Source organism: Argiope bruennichi, chromosome 3 (genome assembly GCF_947563725.1).
Source record: "Argiope bruennichi chromosome 3, qqArgBrue1.1, whole genome shotgun sequence".
Classification (NCBI taxonomy): Eukaryota; Metazoa; Arthropoda; class Arachnida; order Araneae; family Araneidae; genus Argiope; species Argiope bruennichi.
The window spans coordinates 67,400,637-67,423,875 of record NC_079153.1 but is presented as its reverse complement, the minus strand read 5'-3'; the positions used below and the strand labels follow the sequence as shown (position 1 = coordinate 67,423,875).

At 27.3% G+C, this 23,239-nt stretch overlaps 1 protein-coding gene across 1 annotated transcript; it reads right to left on the bottom strand.

The window, feature by feature from the left end:
* Positions 1 to 4,458: 4,458 nt before the first annotated feature.
* On the bottom strand, positions 4,459 to 16,105 carry LOC129963519 (uncharacterized). The gene is made up of 2 exons (XM_056077948.1): positions 15,903 to 16,105; positions 4,459 to 5,317 (listed from the first exon to the last, which is right to left on the bottom strand). The coding sequence occupies exon 2, from the start codon at positions 5,274 to 5,276 to the stop codon at positions 4,599 to 4,601; it is 678 nt and encodes a 225-aa protein (XP_055933923.1). The 5' UTR covers positions 5,277 to 5,317; positions 15,903 to 16,105; the 3' UTR covers positions 4,459 to 4,598.
* Positions 16,106 to 23,239: the final 7,134 nt, after the last annotated feature.

Here is a 23,239-nt window from a genome sequence, read left to right as displayed (position 1 = left end):
TAATTAGAAATCCACAAAATTTCGGTCTTTTTTTACTCTTTTAACCACTCTACAACTATTTTTTAATTTTTTAATGCGTTTTTTGACTGTTTTTATTTGTTTTAAAGTAGTGACTTAACCAAGCTTAAGTGAAGTTTACCTCGCAAAAACGGAGACAAACTTTCTTATATTACAACATTTGTGGACAAAATGAGCAGTACTAATAAAATAAATATTAAAAAAAACACATGAAGAAAATTAGGTACGTAGTTTTTTTTAAAAAATCTTCTGATTCAATTAATATTCTATTATTATATTAAAACGTTTCAGAAGGTGAAAAATTTTATATATTCTAATGTATTACACCAAAAGTAGTTTTTAGGTTAGAAACATTTACATGAAAGGATTTTGAATCCAAGAAACATCCTATATATCAACGAGTAAATGTTATATTTAATGTGAAATTTAGTATATATAGAAAAAATAATCTGTTTTGATTACAAAAACAGCATTATTTGTTTCATAAAATCTTTGTTTTTGAAAAGCAAATCGAAAATTTGTTAGATTATGATAATCTTCAAATTCATAACCACAAACCGATATGCTCACAAAAGAAGAAAGGGAAAAAAAAATTCTCCATAACATTTTTGTAATATTATAATGTGTGAATATAGGCTCAATAATAAGAGTCAATTTATTTTAATTTTAATATACTTGAAATAAAAATTTAAAAAATATTGAATGTCATATAATCTAAAGGTCTGAAAACATAGAATTGAACTATATTTTAAATTAAAAATAGATTTTTAAATTTATATTAATGTTTAGAGTTTAAAAAAATCGTTTTAATCGTGATGTTTATAAACATAATAGCATATTTTTCATATGAATCTATTTAAAAGAATTTTAAACGTGTGTCAAAATTTGAAAATCAAAACACGTTTGTTTTGAGAAAAACGCAACCCAACGCAAAAAAAAAAAAAAAAAAATCTCCTATATTTTTTTTATCACAAAAGATCCGTTAATTCCATTTTTAAAGGTTAATCGATACTTTTTCAAATCTCTGTTTATTATGCATTTTCTTAATTGATGAAATGTCTATTTTTTGAGCTAAAATTGAAAAATTAGATTCTTTTACCGTACATACCGTCCCAGTTTTCTTAATTTAAAATTCTATCAGTTTTATACATGGGAATGAAATCAAAATCAGTTCTGGGCACGAATTCGAAATAAATTTAATAAATACTAACAAACAATTTATTTTTGGAAATTATGAGGACAATGATGTGCACTTTCACAGTTTTTAAACAATGAAATTATTATAGTCCTTTTAATACAAAAAGCCAATTCTTTTCATCGCTCTTACAGATATTCTTTCTTGTCAATACATTTATTGCACGCATCATTATTTTGATGACAAAACAATAAGCTTAGAAAAGAAAGAAAATTCATCTATGAAGCCATTTAAACTATTGATCTACAGTCCAAGGAAAGGAATTTTTTCGCTATTTGCCCATACCTTTTAGAGCAATCGCAGAGCTGCATTTCTATTATTCATTATCTCACACTATGTACTACAGTACACCACTCGTTTACTGAAAGAGTAGTTGAGTACTTTTAATGGTTCTTAATGCGTGTCAATCGGAAACCAAAGACTAGTCTGAATAATTGATAACCGAGGAAAATTCTATCCTTTTGTGATCTGTGCACGGAGTTTGTTCTGAGTGACAGTTCTGAAGGGCTGCTCTTACAGGAGTGTGCCTCTGTGAAAGAGTCTCTAGGAGGCCAGCGCAACTGAAAACGGAAGTTTTTTTTTTTGTTTTTGTTTTTATAGGTCTGGAAAGTATTCATCTATTTTTTTTTGTGTGTGTACACAGGCGAGCAGAAATTTCAAATGGGAATCAAAGTGCTACTCATTATCTGTTATTACATAAAATTTATTAATAATAAAGGAGACTTTGCGCATGTATTGGTGAGTTCCTTTGGACAGACTTCTGGATCTTGAACTAAAAAAATGGCATAAATATATTTTGAAGGATTAGAATATACATTTCAGAGAGATTTTGAAATTCTCCAAATCAACAATTACAATTTCACTCAATTTTCAATTAATTTAAAATGAATCAAAATTTTGTGTATTTTAGATAATTTATTTTAAAAATATTTTCAAACATTTTTTAAACGTACTTTAAAATATTGAAAATTATCCTTTTAATGATTCCAATTTAATTGGAGTGAAATTATTTTTCAACGTTTCATCAGATTAAAATTTTCGGAACAATCCTGATTTTCGAATCATGATTACAGACATAAAAAAAATTATTGAATTCAAATTAAATGGCGTAAATTATTTTATTTGTGCTTTAAGTAAAATGATTAATAGAAGAGGAGATTAATTAGATTGTTTTAAGAAAAGTTAATTTCTAAAAAATTCTCGTTTCCGAGCCTTTATACATAAATTATTGTCATCTTAATATGATCAGTGCGGATGAACCAAGTTGAAGAAGAATTAGTAGCAAAATATAATATTTCCCTAAATATCCTCAGCACTCTGCACTTTACATTGTTTATTTATTTTCATTAAAATTGTATGGGCATTAAATAAGAGCATTTTTTTTTTTTTGCAAAATTTACTAAGAATTTAATACATTTTACTTAGTAATCACCTACATTAATTTTTGTTATTTTCAATTTAATAAAAAAATTCTAAAAATATTAAAACGATATATATACATATAGTTCATTTTTCAAAAACATTCCATTAATTAAAAAATATGTACACTGTATTGTAGATTTATATAGAGATAAATTACACCTATTCTGCCGGCGTCCTGGCATAGGGTTAGCGCGTCTTCCCCGTGATCTGGACATCCCGGGTTCGAGTCCCGGTTTGGGCATGGTTGTTCTTCCTGTTCTATTTGTGAGATGTGTGAATGTGCCCTCCTGTAAAAAGGGGCTGTGCAAGCGAATGAGGGATGCGTGAGTAGTCAGGTCGTACTCTTGGCCCAAGTTGGCTCTACGATAAAAACAAGAGGCGCTCCCCCTTAGACTTAAATCGGCTGTCTTCGAACAGCGCGCTTGTCAGTGACACGTGCCATAAGAAACAACAACACCTATTCTGACTTCAAATTAAAACTATTCCGATTCCACACTCATTGGTTGACTGAATAAGATAAGTTTTAAAACTAAGATGTCTTTCTCTTTCTCATTGCTTTCCGTTATATTTCATTATTAAAACATTACATTTAATTCATTGTATTTGGTGAAATCAAGTAAGCATCAGTTTTGAATGAAAAACACATATATTGTCTTTATAGACGTCAATTTTAGAGCACAAAACGGAAAATAATATTTGTGTTCATATTTACTCTTTTTCTTTGTCAATTTTTGTTTTGTAAAGCAATCAAATTTGTTCAGCTTTATAACAATCTATTCATAAAATTATTTTCAAAATTTTAACAATAATTTTGTGGTAACAGCATTTAAAATCTAGACACATTAATATTTATATTCATGTTTCTGAGAACAGTGAAGGAATATTTTATATATTTTAAATTCTAAATAATAATAACCTAAAACTAGCTTACTGACGACTGAGAGTGAGATTATTTCATTTAAATTTTTTAATTTATAAATATTCAAAAAATATATTTTATGATTATTATTGAACTGAAAAAAAAATTATAGTTAGAAAATTTATATTTCTATTTTCGAATATTTAATGAAACTTTTTGTCCGATTATTATACTGATTTTTCTAGTGTGTTTGTTTGTTACGAAATTGAAGAATGGTATCATATTTATAACGCTATTTTGCTCAGAGAACATCAGAATAAATAAAAAGAAACAGCAAAACAGAATTGAATTATAAAATAAATATTAATAAGTAGTGATTTTGGTATTGTTTGAAACTCTTTAATATATTTATTGCTTTTAATGTATTAGTGTAATGGTTACTTTTTAATAAATAAAGATGCTTAAATCTTTTTGTAATAAGCGGTGTAATTTATATATTATAAATGAAACACATATTTATTTGTGTTCCTTTGTACGTGTATCTTTAGACATATGAATGAAAATATGATGCTTTTTATTGTATCTAAAATAATAGTAAAATAATAAGTACCTAATGATGCAATCTAAAACGAAATGAAACAATACATTTGTGTTAAAAAAATGTACATATATGTAACAAGGACTTACATAAAGTTTCGAGTAAACATAGCAAATCCGCTAATATTACGGGTTCTTCGACATAAATGAATTTTCATTGTTATCTTCATTATAAAGTTGTCATTAAATATATAAACTTATTAAATGAATCTTCAAAACTTATAATTTAACAAATAATTAAAAAAGAATGCATAAATTTTACTTATATTTTGCTTAGTTTCTATTAACACAAACTTAAAAGTTTTGTTTAGAAGAAAAAAAAAAAGTGAATATCAATTTTTAAAACGAAATACGTAGAAAATTGAAATCAAAGATATGACAGTGATATTTATTTTCTATTCTCTGTAAGAGTCATAAATTAAATAAGATGAAGTGACAAAATATTAAATAATTTCCAAATTTATAGAAATTCATTCGAAACAAACATAAAAAAAACCCCAGCAGCAACTACTCCGATTCAGAATGAACGCAAACCATATTTTCTTTGCTATCATCCATACCATCATTCTTGAGCATATCTTGTAAATTCCGAATATACCTGATTGCCATTCTCAAGATCTCAACTTTAGAAAGTCTTTTGTCTTTGTCCTTTGCATTTAAAGGGATGTGACTTTTTAACCTTTCAAAACCATCGTTGACATTTCTTACTCTTTGCCTCTCCCTTTCGTTTCTTCTCCGTATAAAAGATGGTTCAAGCCAATACTCGTAAGGTGAAAATGGCGTCGGAAGAGGTATTTTGCATTGCGGTGCGAAAGGGTCTTTATCTGCTTTCATGTCATTCATGTCATGTTCCGCGTCTCCTTGGCTTTGATTGCTACAGCCAGAAATCCCAACTCTATCATCATCATCGTCATCGTCTTCTTCGTGTTCATCCATTTCAGGACTGGTTAAGTTCCTCGGGGTAACTGGAGGGTCAGACGCTGGTCCACCCCCACTTGAGCCACTTTCTAGGATCATTGTGGGACCGAGTGGAGGCATCATGTTAACGAATGAGTAGTGAGGAACTAATTCACAGGGGAGGGTGAAACCCATGTTGACGAGTTGCTCAAAATCATGCGGCATGACATCAGGTGTCAAGGGAAGGGGTGTCAACATGGTATATTCTGGCATCTTACCTGAAGACATCTTCTGTCAAGAATATAAGGAGCTTTAAGCTCAGAAGTTTTCTGAAACAGAAAAGTTCTTAAATAAGTAAAAAATACAATATGCATGGATTGAAAAAAATTGATCGTTTGTTAAGAGTTATTTTGAAATCTTCTGTAGTTTACTTTAACCAAAAGAGCTTTCAAAACAAATAATAGTACAGAGAATTCTGGTGTTATTTGGTATATGAATGAATGAATTTTGACATTAATTAGTAATATGTAATTTCATATTGAAATTAGAATTTAATCATTGAAGAATTTATAGAATTTTAGCATTTTATATCCTTAATGTTTTATATTATATTTGTGTTAAGATAAGCCAAGATTCAAATTTCTCGTAAAACATATATATCAATATCCATTCTTGAAGGGAAACAAAGTATTTTATGTCAAAATGGAAGTTATGGAAATTATTGGATTCAAAGCTAAAATTTACTTGATTCAAAATTATTGAAAGGAAACTGTCGAATAAGATGCTGCTGTTAGATATGATTGATAAATAATCGCACAACAGAAATCAACTATAACACATGATAGAACTGAAATCTAAAGTTATTCATTATTTCTTTCAGGCAGCGGATAGTTTCAAAAATATGATTTTAATATTCAAAACAAGGAATACAACAAATTTTTCTAAATAATCATATTAATGAATGTAAAAATTATGTTTTTATAATCATATGATTTTACATATTATGAAATAATATAGAATAGATGTCGTCTTAATTATCCATATTCAAGTATTTTGACTTTTTTTTTTTTAACAAGAAGTGACTTTTTTAAGACTGTTTATGGTTATATATATTCTGATAGATACTAATTACATTTAAGCAAATTAATTGTTTTATTTTTTTAATGTGATTAATACGGTGTTAATTAAAAACTACTATTCATAAAAATATTCACATTATTTTAAGGCAAATTTAATTTGAAAAAACAAAAACTCTGATAAAATAACATTAAAACAGTACAAATTCTTGAAAATATGTAGCGAGGATGAACTCATAATCAATGAATTGTGCATAAATGTGTTTAATAAAAAATAGCATTATCAGAATAAATTGAAGTACTTAGTTTATATTTAAAAATTTACAATCCATGTTTTAAATATTTACTAAAATTTCCTAATTTATCAATTTCGAATTTATACGCACATATAAGTATTCAATATTTTATGATAAATCGTAAATGAATAAAATTTTACTGTTTGTTCTTAAATTTTTCGGGAAATATGATTAATTCTACGCTCAACAATCTTTCTTATAATGATTTATCAATTATTTATTTCTTCCGATGACGTTTTTCTGCCAATTATTTTACTTCTATTGCGCTGATTGATTTATCTGTTTAGTATAATATCAAAATGAATGCTAATGCCATTCCTCTGTTTTATATTGATTTTTTTACAGCTGAATATTACAGCTGGCTATTCGATGCAATGATTATTCGTTTTTTTCTGTACTTAGTGTAAGGATGGTAAAGGAAACTGCTTTGCAAAGAATTCGAAAGAAGCATGCTAGTATTAAACAGCTAGGAGTTTTAGATGCATTTCCTGAGAGAACTTTCCAGATATGATGAAATGTAGTGGAGAAGATGCGGGTTTAACCTGCAACTTACTTAATTCTCATTAACTCTTATCTGGGTAGGAAAATGTGTTTCTGATCTTTTTTCCGATCTAATAATATATTATTGTCATTTCATCAATCGTTGCAACTTAAAAAAAATATATGATTCCAGTAAAAATAAATACTACACTTATAAATAGGTCTTTGAATAGAATAGACACATCAAAAGGTGTGAAAAAGTATTTTGTACAGTAATTAGAAACTTAGGCCTTTTACCACTTTAACTTCACTATCGCTGTAAGTATGTAGTAGTATTTTGAAACAGATTTATTTCATTCGTTTTAACGGAGTTGTGATTTCATTTATCTTTAAGAATTATATTTAAATTTTTGAAATTTCATTGATTACTAGAATAAAAAAGCGGAAAAAAACCCTATAAAAATTTATTAGAAATTTATTATTTAGCCAATTTTATTCTTTTATATGCCATTGTTGCGGCTTTTAGGCGATATTTAGTTTTGCAGTATATTCTAAAAACGTTTTCAAAGCTTATAATGTTCGAAGAAAATAAAAAAAGAAAGAAAAAAAATAGGAAAAAACAAATATAACAAAACTGAAGAAAAATTAAAATGAAATCTACTATCGCAAATTTCAAGTTATCATGTGAGAACATTATTGTTTTTTAAGTCATTATTTGCCTTAATTAATTTAAGTCATTAACCAGTTTAAACCGGTTTGAGGCAATCACGTGACTTCTCTATTGGTCTCTATCCTTATATATATATATGATGTTTAACATCTATGATGTCATAGTACTACTTCAACCTTTTAAAAACGCATCTGCTGTCAAAGAAGCATGCGTAATAATAATGCGATACTGGTAAAAGCAGGTAAAAAATGTGTACGATTAAAAGATGGTGATGTAAATTGCCATTTATGCTTTATTCATTGCCTACACGACTGAGAAAACAACGAAATTTACTCCGAAATTCAAAGGATAACTCAAAACCACTTTGAGCTAGACGGTTGAAATTTGGTATATAGATTAATGATATTCTTTGCAGAATTTTATACAAATTTTGAATGAAATACATTAAAAGGCGTCTGTCTGCTTGGCTGTTCCATTACAAGTGAGTTCGATAACTGCAAATCTCAAAGAGTTAAGTAGTTGGAAACTAGCATATAATTTGACATCTAAAACATAAATTCTTATCTAAATCTGTGAAAGCGTAGTGGCCGTCCGTCAGCCTGCTCTTTTTCATGCATGCAAATGCAATAACTTAAATCAATGACATTCGGTATGTCGTCTTGTTACTATAAATGTAGTTCCGTGTCAATTTTTTTTATTCGGTCAGCAAAAAGGCGTACAAAATACATTTTCACAAGATGTTGTTGTTTCTTATGGCACTTGCCACGGACAAGCCCGCTGTTACGAAGATAGCGATTTTAAGCTGGAGGAGGAGTGTCTCTTGTTTTTTTTAGTAGCGCCAACTAGGGCCAAGAGTGCGACTTTGCTACTCACGCATCACTCATTCGCTTGCACAGCCCCTTTTTACAGGAGAGCACATTCACACATAGAACAACGGAAGAACAACCATGCCCAAACCGGGACGCCCAGATCACGGCGAAGACGCGCTACCCCTATGCCAGGACGCCGGCTTTTCACAAGATAGATTCACTGAGCGTTAAATTCCCGCCAAATATTTATATTTCGTAACTATTATTTGATAATGCGATGAAAGGTATTTGCAGCTTAACCTAAAGTCTATAATTTTACGCAGAGGGGGGGGGGGATAAGACCTTAATTGGAGAAAGTGCGAGAAAGTTTCGGGGACACCATACCTCATGGTTTCTTTTAAGATACTACTCTTATTTGAACTAGCAAGTACCTAGTGATTAGTTGCAGTTTGTTAGTAATACACGGCAAATAAAACCGAATAAAAGTATAAAAGTCAGGGTCTGATTTTGTATATAAATAAATTCGAATTTTAATTAATTGGTATCAGCACTTTGAAAAGGGCAGCTGGAAAAATAAGAGAATAAGTTAGATAGAATGCAGTTTGTTTTCAAAAGTATCAGTAGTATTGTAAAAGTATTTTTGCAGAGAAAAGAATATATATATATATATATATATATATATATATATATATATATATATATATATATTTGAAAAGAAACGATGGCATCATAAAATAAAAGCTGTATGATGACATTTTACGATTACTTTCTTAAACAAGCTAATATTTCTTTTTTATTCCTTGCTCTATAGCAGCGGTTCTTAACCTATGGGTCGCGACCCAAAATTGGGTCGCGAAGCATATTTCTTGGGTCGCGCTGAGTCGAACCAAAAAATTTAGTAATACACCAAATTTCAGACATTTTAGAAATGATGACTTGAATAAATATCAACAATCGAAAATGAATGTGATTAACAAGATCAAAAAATATCAGTTATCATAATTAAGTAATGAATCGATGAAACCGAACAAACTTAAAAGACATTTTGATGAAAACATAAAAATTTTTCCTTTGAGGGAAAAGATCGTACTTTTTTCGAAAGAAAAGAAGCCCATTTAAAAAGACAGCGTTTGGATGCACCAAGTAGTAGTGGTTTTATAAATTCTGCCAAACAAGCTACATTTGCTTCTTTTCATGTGGCTTGGCATATCGCAAGACAAAAGAAACCCCATAATATTGTTGAAAAACTTATAAAACCTGCTGCCATTGACATGGCGCGTATCATGTGCGGAGATTAAAGTTCAAAGAAATTACAAAAGATACCATTATCAAATGAATTTGTTAATATTAATCAATTTCAAGAACAATTAATAGAAATACAAAGTGACCAAGCACTTCGATACAATTTCTACAAAAACACTGAATCTTTATGTGCTTTCTGGTTAAAATTAAAAACCGAAAAGCCAATAATTGTTAAAGAAGCCCTAAAAGTATTATTGCCCTTTTCAACAACATATATGTGTGAGGCTGGGTTTTCGGCTCTGTGTGTAATCAAAAAAATTACCGGAACAAGTTAAATCCTGAAATAGATATAAGGTGCTCCTTGACAAGCATTCAACCGAGGTTTGAAGATCTTTCAAAATGTATTCAAGCACCAGGTTCTCATTAAAACTGTATGACTTGCATTTAAAATTTAAAAGACTTAACATATGTATTGATATTTCTTTTTTTATTTAGGAATAAATTAAAATGTCAATTATTTTCAAAAAGTTATAAATATATTTTAATTTGGTCAATAAAAATTATTAAAAACGCTTGATTATTAATTAAATTTTCCTTGGATCGAAAAGTACTTTTGTTTATCTTTATTATTAAAAAAATAAATAAAAAATTTGTAAGTTAAAAAAAAATCATCATCGTAGGATTGAAGATTTTTTTATATATATTTCTCAAATTTGGGTCGCGGCTTAAAAAGGTTAAGAACCACTGCTCTATAGCTTAAATATATTCCGTATAAAAATCTATAACTTCAATAACTTGTAATCCTTTTTTTCAAGTGAGTACAGACTTCTTGCCAAGTTTCCAATTGTCACTAGATTTTCTAATAGATATGGGGTGGCGGTTTCCAAAGCGCCCATTTGCTTACGCCCATTAGTCCATCAATTGTCAACTTTTTTCTCAGTGAATTAAATAACTCTTTAACATCCATACTATCAATTTCCATATCAAATAGACTGAGATAGACTATGGAAACTGAAATAGGCTGAGAATTCCGTATCAACAAAGGTGAGAGTAGTTCGGTTAGTTTCTGATATAGCGTTTGGTAATTTTTGGAAAAAAAGAGCAAAGTTTTCTTTTTTATCTCTTAATTTTTATATTCAAATTTTGCGTTTTTGCTGTAATTTAAAATAGGAAAATTTGAAGTGTAGGGAAAATTAGGAACGGCATATTACTGTAATCTTATGTAAATACTATTGTGATTTCAACAGGACATTTATAAAATTTTTGAAATCGTGGTGGCTTTATAGTAGTGTTTCGGCTCAGTACAGGAGGGTAACGGGTTCAAAACCTGGTGCCATTAAAGAATGAGATTTAATGAGGGAGGGTGGTTGAGGTATCATTTTTGAAAGTTATCGAATTGTTTTGAAACTCAAAAATTCGGCTAAACTTTCAGTATAGATGTTGAAAGACCGAGAAAGAGGGCGTAGTAGATATCAGTGTTAATTTCTTTTTTATTTTTATTATTATAATACTGATTTAGATACATTTTTGGAACGTTTCCTTAATTATTTTTCTAAATACCTAGAGGATAAAAACTTGAAGATCTTTTGCGAATATTATAGTTTATAACAGGATCTTAACGGACTTGATAACTATGTTCTATAATATTAAATACTGTGTTGTCATCAAGAACACAGATGTGCAGGAGATTTCAAAGCTCCACTCCACAGAGAAATGAGTGTAAAATAGATTGTAAATTTCTCTGTTGCAAACATGAAATAGTTAAATTTAAATAAATGTGTTAAAAATTTAATTTTATTAATAGAAAAATTACGTAGATTCTAATATCATTTACATTAGCTACGAATTTTAAGAGGTGAGCATAATTCTCTTTTTCTTCTAAAAGCCAATGCATGTTCTTGTTAATTTATTTAATAATTTTACTAGTGTTACTAATTTTGATTTGTATCAACATTTACTCACAAAATTACTATCAATTTAGTAATACCTTTTAGTGTAAGTCAAGTTTATAATGAAATTTAAATTTGGTAATAAATTTTTTCTTAAATTTGTGTATTTGCGATTCTGATAAATACTCGAGAATTTTGTGTTCTTCTCACCATCTTGGGAAATGATTTTTATTTCTACAAAAACAAAAAAGATTTCATTAAAATGCTGTTGATTTGATATCTGAATTATATTTCCAATAATTAAGATAATTAAAAATTGATGCTAGATTAAGCAATTAAGTGTTTAAAGGGGTGTTGTAAAACTTATACATTCTTTTTTTTAATTCTCAGATGTTCTTTTCTGACTTTGTAGCCAGAAATAAAAGCATTCCATTAATTTAATTTTTGAAAATTTAATCTCCAGAATGAAATCAATGACGGTATGTTTTTTTTTTTGAAAAAAAAAGGTAATATATTTTAAAAGTTAAACTACTGAATTTTGGCAAACTAAGTTGAATAAGTCTTCTGTATTTAATTATATTATTTCTCATACTAGGTCATATTTCTATACCTGTGCATTTAACAAATATAAATAAATCGCTCCCTTACCAATATAATGCTAATGAGAGTAATTGCAGTTTTTAATGGACAGTTTTTAAGAAAGATTCAAACTCAAATTAATCACATTGAAATTTTTTTTCTATTATTTCTAAATATATGAAAAAAAAAAAAAAAAATACCCACACATAAAAATTGCGAAATCAAAGGAAATAATACGGAACGTCTAACACGTTTGGGTGCATATTAAAAGCAAAATTCTTTTAATATGATATGATTCTAATAAATTCTTTTAATATCTATATTAATAGCAAAATTCTTTTTGAGTAGATATCAGAAATATGATGCTGAAATGTGAATTCTTTAAATATACCAGAAATCGAGTCAGCTTTCTATTTTTTTTTTATAATTCGGTTGTTTTGGTTTTCAAATCAATCAATCAATTCAATAATTCATGAGTAATCAATTGCAACAAGTTAGTTACCAAAAGAAATAAAAAGAAATAAATTTTAATTATTTGAATACTTGAATGAAAGTTTTATAAGGACTCTAATCGTTTTTCGCAAATAATCTAAAATACTAGGAAAATAATGGTAGAAATAAATACATTTTCGTTTACCTTTCTTTAGAATTAAAAAAAAAGTAATCGATATAAGTTTTAAATTTATTTTTAATTATTATATAATAATAGTATTAAGGAAGAGTCCCTGAAGTTTTAAGTGAATAAGTGGCAATTTTTTAGGACAAGATTGATACAATAAAATATCATTTAGATAAAACATCTTTAAAAATAAAATCTTTTTACTAATTTGATTGTATTTTTTGAGGGGGGGGGTATAAAAGCACAAAATGTGAGCGAATTCATTACATAATTGCCTCATATGTGAATGAACTGCAACTTCCCATCCCATTTCTGGCAAAAATCACGATTATATTTCTAGACTTCACGTCTCCTAAACATCATCATACCATATCACATCAGCTATTAATTTATTCCTTTATTTCTTTTAAATATTGCAATTCTTTTATAATAATTTCGCTGTCTTGAAGTATATTTCAAATACTTCTCAAAAATCGTTTGAAATATTCTTAAGAATGCATATTCTTTATAACGGTTTCAAATTAATTGAAATACAATATAACATTTTAATTATCACCGTTTGTAATAAATGAATATTTAATGCATTCGGGATTATTTTCGATTAGGATCTATATTCCTAATAAAATATCGCAAGTGTTAACACTGTAGATATTTTTTTATGTAGATCTTTTAAAAATATTTTTACTGTCATAAACGTAATATAGCTCTTATCAATGCAATGTAGAATGACATTAAGAAAATTAGATATTATTGTAGACTGTATAGAAAGAATTTGAAAACATTAAACTTATCAGTAAATGCTTTATGTAATTTTAAGAATTATTTTATTTTATTTTTCTAAAACTAATAATCATACTGCTCCAGAGCATCGATATAGGAGAGTCAAATTAAATAAAAATTAATACAATGAGCAATACTATATATTAAAAACATTATTCTTATTTATTTAATTAAATAAAATATTCTCAATTCAATGTAATAAAAAATCTATTAAATAAACTGGACAAAACTGATTATATAAAAATCGACAATAATGGTTGGACAGTAATATTTGAAATCAAATAGATGAATTTTCTTCAGTGTGAGATTTTAGAGTATAGATAAATTAAACTTACAAATTATTGAATCCATTGGAAGGTAATATAATTCATGACATATGTTTGATGGGATTATTTGCATATTAATCAAAATTGGAAAATTCTATAATATATTATTTTATTAAATGTTGTCTCCAAACAAAAGATAAAGACTTTTAAATCCATGCAGAATTTTAGTAGATAAATAAAAATTTTCAATTTTTTAAATGTTTAAATAGTTATGAAAAATCAAATGAATTTAAGCAGGCTATAAATTGTAATAAAACAATCTTTAATTCATTCTAAATTCTTCATATGCAATATGAAGCCATGTAAAGCAGTATAAGGCATAAAAATATCATTTATACAACAAAATTTATATATTATAAATATATATAAAATTATATATTATAAATATTAAATTTTTTGTCATTTATATATTACAATTTATTTCATATATTTTTTAATTTATGAGTTTTTAAAGCACTTTATAATTACACTGCTCGTGAGGCAGTAGATATTCTTCAAGTTAATACTAAAATAGAGGTAGAGGTTTTTATGTTTTTTTTTTTTTTTTTTTTTTTTAATTCCTGGATGAATTTTTCGGTTTCGCATTGCTTCAAAACGGGATACTTATCTAACAAAACAACTAATCAAACAATCAAGAATATAAATCTGTAGCTATATTATGTTTATGTTATAAGTAATAGAAGAAATTTAATAAAAACATTTTAAAATTCATTTTTTTTAGAATGCTAAAACATTAAATTTTTTATTGTAATTATTTTTTGCTTTTAAGTCTTTAATTTGAAATTCATTACTATAAATGTTATTGAAATTAGTTTTTCTCCATTTCGCTATCAGACGGCGCTACTGTATGAAAACAAAATTTAATTAATCAACTATTTTAACTAGTGATTAAGATTTGAAAATATTTTTGAAAGACTGTATTATCATCCATAATACAAAAGTATTTTAAATTTCAGAACTCTAAATCTGAACAGGAAGTGAATGAAATATGAATTACAAAATTTCATTTTTATTAACATACAAAAATTGTCATAAGTAAAAAACAAAACTAAAAAAACATGGATTTGCCTGCTTTTATTAGTTAAAAAATAGCTTTAGTGTAGCTATTTTCACTCTTTTATGACATTTTTTTCCCGAAATATTAAGATTTCCAGAAATATGTGAACAGTTACTATCGGATGTTCTTTAAGTCTTAGCCATATTGAAGTTGTGGAAAACCTATATTCTTTTTATTTGTTCACCATGTTTTAAGAAAAAAAATTCAGAAAATTTTCCTAACTTAACAAAATATTATTGATATTTGCCAAATAATTATCTTAATTTAACTTTTGTTTATCTGTTCTTAATTTGATAATAGATTTTGCTATTCTGGGATCATGCCAAAAGTTTTCTTGTACGAATAAGGTCGTTGCATTTTTTTTTCGAAACAAAAAAAGTGCTGAAAATGGGGAAAAAAAAATTCTTCTTTTGTATGAAGGTTTTGGTTTTCGCTTGTCACTTTTTGTAAAAGAGGCCGATATTTTCAATGAAGGCATAAAACGATGTAACCTTGTCATGGAGGTATTTTTCTAACACTAAAAAATTTAAATATTTAAATACTTTTTTAATCTAATAAATGGAAGAAATTTAATTAATTTTTAAAAATTATTAGTATTTGTTTCTAATAAGTACAGGTACGATGGAATCTGTAACTAAAATAATCAAAAAATAAGAAAAAAAAATAATCAAAAAGTTCCGATACAGCTTCAAATGGATGAAGGATTGTCATGGTTACTTTTCCTAATATAAAACAATAAATATAATAAAATAAGAAAGAATAAAACACAAAGAAGTCTCTGATGCGCGTTAAATTAACAATAAAATAACACAGAATAATGACATTATTCAGTTTTATGATTATTGATATCCATTTCCAATAAAGCTTCAAAGTCATTATAACAAAATTTTAAAGAAACAGAAAATTAATTTAAAATTGGCATGAAATTACTTTAAAATTATTGTTATATGTTTTAAATAAATCTTGAAATTAATGGTCAACTCTTTTGGGACTCTTTCCATATTCGAAAACAATAGCTACAACTGATAAATTAATAAACAAAAGTTGCCAATTAAAAGTTGGCCAATTTCTACCAGACAAAAATCACTTACTTAACAGAGGATTATCCTTCGAAGCGTTCAAGAACTGTCGCTTCTGTGAATTAACATTCAAATGCATTAATGAGCTTCGTCTTCTGTGACCTCCCCAAGTTACGTACCCTTTTTGCGAAACTTAAAAGTGAAACGCTCATCAATTCCTGTGTCCTCTCATTGCATTTCTATGGGATTGTTCCCATGGCAAGTCAGTTGTACTCTTTTACACATACACTTCTCCACCTGTTGAAGAACAAACATAACATTTTGTTTCGATCACGACAATGCATATACCACCAGCAGAAGGATCTAGTTGGGACATTTAAATTCGGACAGACATGACAGTAGTGTAGATTCAGGTGCCCATTGCGTCACGTGAACTGAAGAGGCGGAGTGCGGTGAATTAAAACCCCGCCCCTAGGGCACCCTAATCCGGAAGAACTGAGATAGTGATGACCGGATATGTTCTGTAGTTAGTACAGAATGGGTATGGGGATTACGTTTGAATTTAAAATACGAGAATAACGCCATTTTTTTAGAAGCCATTTTCAGTTTTTTTTTTTTTTATTGGCGACGGATTGTAAAGAACATTAGAATTGTATTAAAAGAATTCATTTATAATAATTAGAAATTTTTAATTATTATAAAATAATTAATGTGAAGTAGACGATATATTAATGATTTAGTAACTTGGCCAAGTTCACAAATATTGTCAGAAAAAAGATGTTTTTTTTAAGCTGTTTTTATTTAAAGGTTTGTAGTTTATATTCGATTTAAGATACTTTAACTGAAAATATTGTTTATGATCACATGAACATATCGATCGTTAAAATGATTGCTTGAATGACTATCATGAAATCATTCGAATTAAAATGATACATACGTTGGAGTAATGCGCATTACATCACATAAACATTTTACTTGCTCGTCCCATATAACTATGAAATCACATTCACTAATGTGACTTCGTAGTTATATTCCATAAGCTTACATTATATGGCATTTTCAATGAGCAATGAATTACAAAATTGAATTCATTCTGTTGATTTAATATATAACATGCGATCATTATACTGCTTCTTACAGCAATCTGTACTTTGGAAGAATAAGTTTTTTTCCCCAAAGATGTAATAATAATGTCAGAATTTGATGTTTTGAAATAGGGTTTTTTTTTTTTTTAAAACTTGCTTTTTTCTTTGGAAAATTGGTTTATTTGAATTTGGGCATTTTAGTTAACATAAATGAATTAATCTTTCTCTATAATATACTGTTTATGGTAGATTTTGATAATTTTTTTTAAAAAAAATTTCTGAATAATAATTTTTACAAATTTTTTCTTAATGATGTTCTTTTGTCCTCGTTTCTTAATACAGTGAGATTTCTATTTTGACATAAACGATATTTTATATAAATTAAGTTTACGGCTTTCTTAAAAAAAAACGTGCTTGCATAATAATGTCTGCATTCCAAATTTTTGTATTCTGATATGTGCAATAAATTATTTAAATTCCTATTAGTGTTTACATTCCCTTTTTTACTTTCTCGTAGTATAAAGAAAATATAGCAATTATCAAAAAACTCGAATCTCCATGTTTTAGAGCTCCCTGAGTTAAAAAAAAAAAATCTTTGGAAAATGTCCGTTTGCCCGACAAAGATAACTTAAAAACGATTTGAGCTAGACGATTGAAATTTGGCATACGCTCTTTGCAACAAATTTGCAGATTTCTATCAAATTTTGAATAAAATCCGTTCTGTGGAAGTCCGTCTGCTCGAAAATAAGTTAATACGATAATACAAAACAAAGAGAGCTAGATAGATAAAATTCGGCACACTGATTTAACAGTGTAGATACCTAAGAAATTCTGTGCCAAATCCAACGAGGAGTTAACTGTGAGTCTGTCTGTACTTTAAGAAATAAGGCAACGCGATAATTCAAAACGCAACGACTTCAATATATCAAATTTGGTACGAGAATAATTTATAACTACAAGTGCATTTTGTAACAAATTTAAATTGGCGAAATGCACTTCGTATGAATACATAAACGTGTATTGACTTCCTTAATTTAATTTTATTTATAAAGGTTTCCCAAATGAAAGTGGTCAAGTTAAATAAAAAGAATATCTTTATTGGAAATCAAGAGAAATCGCCATTGACTTTGTAACACAGGTTCCATCGTTTAGGTAGCAGGTCTATGCCTTTGCTGTAGAAAGCTAGTGGTTGATTCTTGTGGAAATCCAGCTCAGCTTCCTTCACTTAGTCGTCCGAATGGAAATGTGTCCCCTGTAATGCTTTCTTAAGTGGCCTAAAGATGTGGAAGTCACAGGGTAAAAAATACGGACTGTATGGCGGGTGTTCCAACACTTCCCAAAAGAATTGTTTTAAGGTCTTCTGAGTTCTGACGGACATGTGGGCGGACGTTGTCATGGAGAAGGCCTGGCAGTTTGTTTTTGATTACTTTCAGTAGTTTCGTCAGAGTACTGCAGTATTGTGGTGGATAGATAGTGTAATCGAAGAATCAGCTACCGTACTACCGCGCATTGTTACGATCTGGACGTATCCATGTATAGCACGACTTTACTTTCGATCAATTTCCTCTACACGAACAGCTTTCACTATTGAACGCTGTATGCAGTGCATATCTAATAACATCCTTTATATCCCTGTTCAATGACGCTACTATAGCTGCAGTCATTCTGACGCATCGCAAGTGTCCACTTTTTATTTGGGCAACCCTTATAACAACGAACGGTTTAAGAACTAAAACATATTTAGAATTTAAACTGACGAGACACAATACATGTCACATGATCATGAATCGCATTTAATTTTATTTAACATAAAACAATTTAAAATCCAAAATGCATTCAAAATTTAAATTAATAAGACACTTTTTATATGTGTTACATGTTCATTGATTGATTCAGTTGATTTAATTTTATTTAAAAGCTAATGATTCGAAATTTAAAACAAATTTCAAATTAAAATGGATAAGACGCATGTTATGCGGGGCACATGAGCATGGATCGACTCCCTTTATTTAATAGCAACAGTTTAAAATTTAAAATTTTATGACGATCATCGGCACTAATATTAATTTGAATAAATGATGGGACCATGGTTGCCTGGTGTTAAAATCCCGCTTTGATATTTGAGCCCCAATTCCACCGACGAACAGTCATGTAAGTGGGCCTGGTGGGCGCAAAATCAGTCGGGGCCAAATACCCACCCGCCGGTGTGGCGTGGAAGCTTGGAGAAGGGGTCCGTTCCAGAATAGCTCGAGTGTTACTTTAAACTGGAACGTTAATATAATTGTGTTAAACTGAATAAATAATCTAAACAGGAAAAAAAAAAACACATCATTTATTGCCACTTTGCGGATTTAAATGAGGAATCCATTGTGAATAATTCAGAATAAAAAAAAATTATATAGTGACCTTTTCCATTTTTGAAAGACAATGTACAGATAAATGATGACATAGGTATTTGCGTATATAGGTATTTTAGATGACATAGGTATTTGTTTTTATCATGACTATGATGACGCATTAATTAATTCCATTATTAATTTTCTTTTTAATTAATTCCACTGTTAATTTTCTTTGATTAATAAATTCCATTATTACATAGATAACATAATTGTTTAAGATACCTCGAAGTCAAAAGTGGTCACATGATTTAACTAATGAAGATGTATTTTTGAATAAAATATTCAGTTGTGTTTAATAATTTATTTAGCTATAAAAAAGCTTAAATTTTAAAGATTCCTTTAAGTATTTTACGAAATAAATCATCAAAATAATTAAAAGAATCATAGCCTTTTGAATCATCCTTTTACGTAACAAAATTCTTATCAAATATCTGTTGAGAAAACGTTTGGTAGATCCTTGTTACAATATTGATAGCGAGGATTTAGTTAGATGCATGTGATGACATCAAAATTCGAAATGATTTTTGTTTCTAACCAGGAGAAACTGATCTCAATCCTAAATGAACACTGACAAGTGGAATAACAGGAATAGAGATATTCTACAGTATAAATATTTAAAGGTATAGAGAGCTGCTCTTTTGTATAAATATTTCTTTTTTATTGATAACATGCCGAAGTTATTTCTAGATCTAATGAAACTTTCACGAATTTCTCAGAATGAAGGTAAGAATTTTAATATTTCGTTTCATTTTCCCGAGGAAAAATAATTCTATAGTAGAAATAAATCAGAATAACTGGGATTTATTACATTTATTTAATCTAATTTCAGAAAATTGATAATTTATCATTTTTTGTTTTATTTAGGATCTATTTTTTTGGGAAAGTCGCATCATTTCATTGATTTCTTTAGACTATTAAGTTTTCCGATCTGATCTAAATGACGTGCGGGATATTGATTTTACGTATAGTTTGAAAGAAATCAAAGAAAATAAATTTAAAATCACACATAATTTCGAATGATTTAATATTCGATAAAATGAAAGAAAAAGTTGAAAATATAAGCAATGTTATTATACTGATGAATTATCGTCAATGATATCTAGATAAATTTAATGAAAAACTTTAAAATTTATTCGGTAAATTCTTAGACACTTTTTTTTTATTTTTAATAATTTTCAGTTTCTATTTATAATAAAAATCGAATAAATGTTTATGGCATAATACGCTCTATAACAAGGTGGATCGAAAAATTAAAGTATCATATCACGTAATACTAGGTGAAAAAAATTGTCTACTGACCAGCATATCATTGCTGCGTTTTTTCAGAATGTTCACTTCATCTTTATTTTCCATAATGGTTTCAAAAATTTACTTCTTACAAAAAAAAAAAAAAAAAAAAATCCTATATTTTGCCTTAGTTTTCTGTAATTGTATCGATCACTTATTGATCTAGCAAAAAAAAAGCAATTAAATTTAATTATAAACTATTAATTATGCTAAAATAAGCTTTCTTTTAACTATTCTTCAATGTAGAATTTTTTAAATTTTTGGTACTTCAATTGACGGACTCTGCTCTGTTAACCCTTTCTAGGGCCGTGGGAAGTATGCTTCCCACCAAATTTATCAATCTTTGTATGAAATTATGTAGGTTGGTATAAGTTCTGACATTTTTTTTTAGAAAGACAGAAACTTAGATGCTTCAGTTCTTTATCTTACACAAAATGATGTGTCTTGATTTGTTACTTAATTATTAATTAACCAAATTAATTAATTAATCAAATTAAATTTATCTAATAAATTAAATGAATCCCTTCCCTTATTATAATTTCAAGTCTAAAAATATTTTAACATAATATGACTAGAAAAAAATGGCCATTTAAAGGGTTAAATCAAGTTGAGGTCAAACAGTCTAGCTTGTAGAGTACAAAAAAGAATATGCATACATTATCCTGTATTATTCGTAAATATGATATTTACAAGTAATTTTTCGTACAACTTTTTCTTCTTTTCTTATAAATTTCGATTTCATTCAAAATAGATTCAGAATAAGGAAGGATCTTATCATAATATTGTATTTTAGGACAAGTTTGAAAAAATCGAGAAAAATCTTCGAACAACAAGTAATAATAATTTATAAGTAAATAAATAAGTCGAACGATTTGAAATTATATAGAAATGTTATTTAAAATTATACTCAGCGATAACGTAGGTAAAAACGAAGAAATTTACTTAAAAAAATATAATTATAAACTCTAAATACATGAGAGGTAAAAATAGGAAAAGTAATACATTTATACACACTACTTTTTTTTTCAAACAATCAATTGACACATAAAAAAAGTCTAATTAATTAAAACTATTTATTGATATATATTTTTTAAATTTCTGAATAACAAATATAATATTTGATAATATCATAACAGGTACAAGTAACAATCGGTATTAAATATAAAACTAAAAAATAAAAATAAAGACATTTATAAAATTTAATAACAAACAGAAAAAAAATAATATAATTCATAATTTAATGAATGTATGCATATATACAAGAAAAATTGAAATATATATTAAATGCACATGACTTATTAATAAATAAAATCTTCGGAAAGTATTACAATGACTAGTTTTTTAATCATGTAAAAAAATAATAAGTGATGATAATGAAATATAATAAATAAAAGTTAATTCGTACACATATAAAAAGTGGAACACTGCATTTAAATATATAAAAATAACAAAATATTGCATGGTTTAAACACATTTATAATTTAATAAATATATCAATTAGAATTTAAAATTATGGTGAATATTTGGAACACAATCTATTTTGTTTACAAAAAAGCTATAATAGAGGAAAATATCATTTTGAAGCATATAAAATGAGTTGCTTTAAAAAAAATAATGAAAAACAGTATCAAAATCTAATTATATATTATAACGATTTAAAAAATTCAAAATATAATAATTTAATTAGAAAATGCGTTCATATAATAACAATACTAATATTAAAGTATTATAGAACTACAATATGAAGAAAAAATGTCACATTTAAAAAATACTTTCTCTATCTTTTTAGTAAGGCATTTCACGCAGATATATTCCACTATTCAACTTTATATATACCATATTAAAAAGTACTTCATACAATAGTCTGAGGAAATAGATATTATTTAATTACAATTATCATATGAAATGAAGGCATTTCATTATTCATAGCAAATTGTTGTTATACATTCCCTCTGTCCGAAAATATGGTAGACATTTAAAAATATAATTTTTTCCAAATTTATAGTGCAAGAAAAAATGTGGGATTAAATTATCCGAATTAAAATGGATCAAGCTCATTTAGATACGTGAGAATTTAAATAAATTGGTAATCAGAAAAAAAAACTTAAATTAAGACTTATAAAATTATATTTGAGGTATGAAGCAATTAATAATTAATTCAAGAATTTTGGGTTTCTATAAAATTACAGAATGCTTTAAGTACAACAATTGAAAAAATATTTACATAAAAAAGGAACTTCAAATAAAATAATGCATAGTGACTCATTATATATTTATATAGATTTGCATGAAAATATTAAAATTACATATGAGCATTATAATATATATATATATATATATATATATATATATATATATATATATGCATCTTATTTTAATTGCTAAAAATTATTTTTTCTGTCGAATTAAGACCATTAAATATAGATCCATTATTATTTTTCTGTTTTTACCATTACATCAATTTGGATAATTCAATTGAATAAAATAAGTTCACATATATACGTAATGGAATACATAGTTTGAGGTATAAAATAATGTTATCTAAATTAGAATATAGTCTTGTTTCTAAATCATTGAGAAAATACTGAATTCGTCCATAACTCTTTCTCTCTCTCTTAAGTCCAAGTTTTAACTTATT

Excerpts from the sequence above, each read along its gene's own strand:
- LOC129963519 (XM_056077948.1), bottom strand. The coding sequence starts at position 5,276 with ATGTCTTCAGGTAAGATGCCAGAATATACCATGTTGACACCCCTTCCC.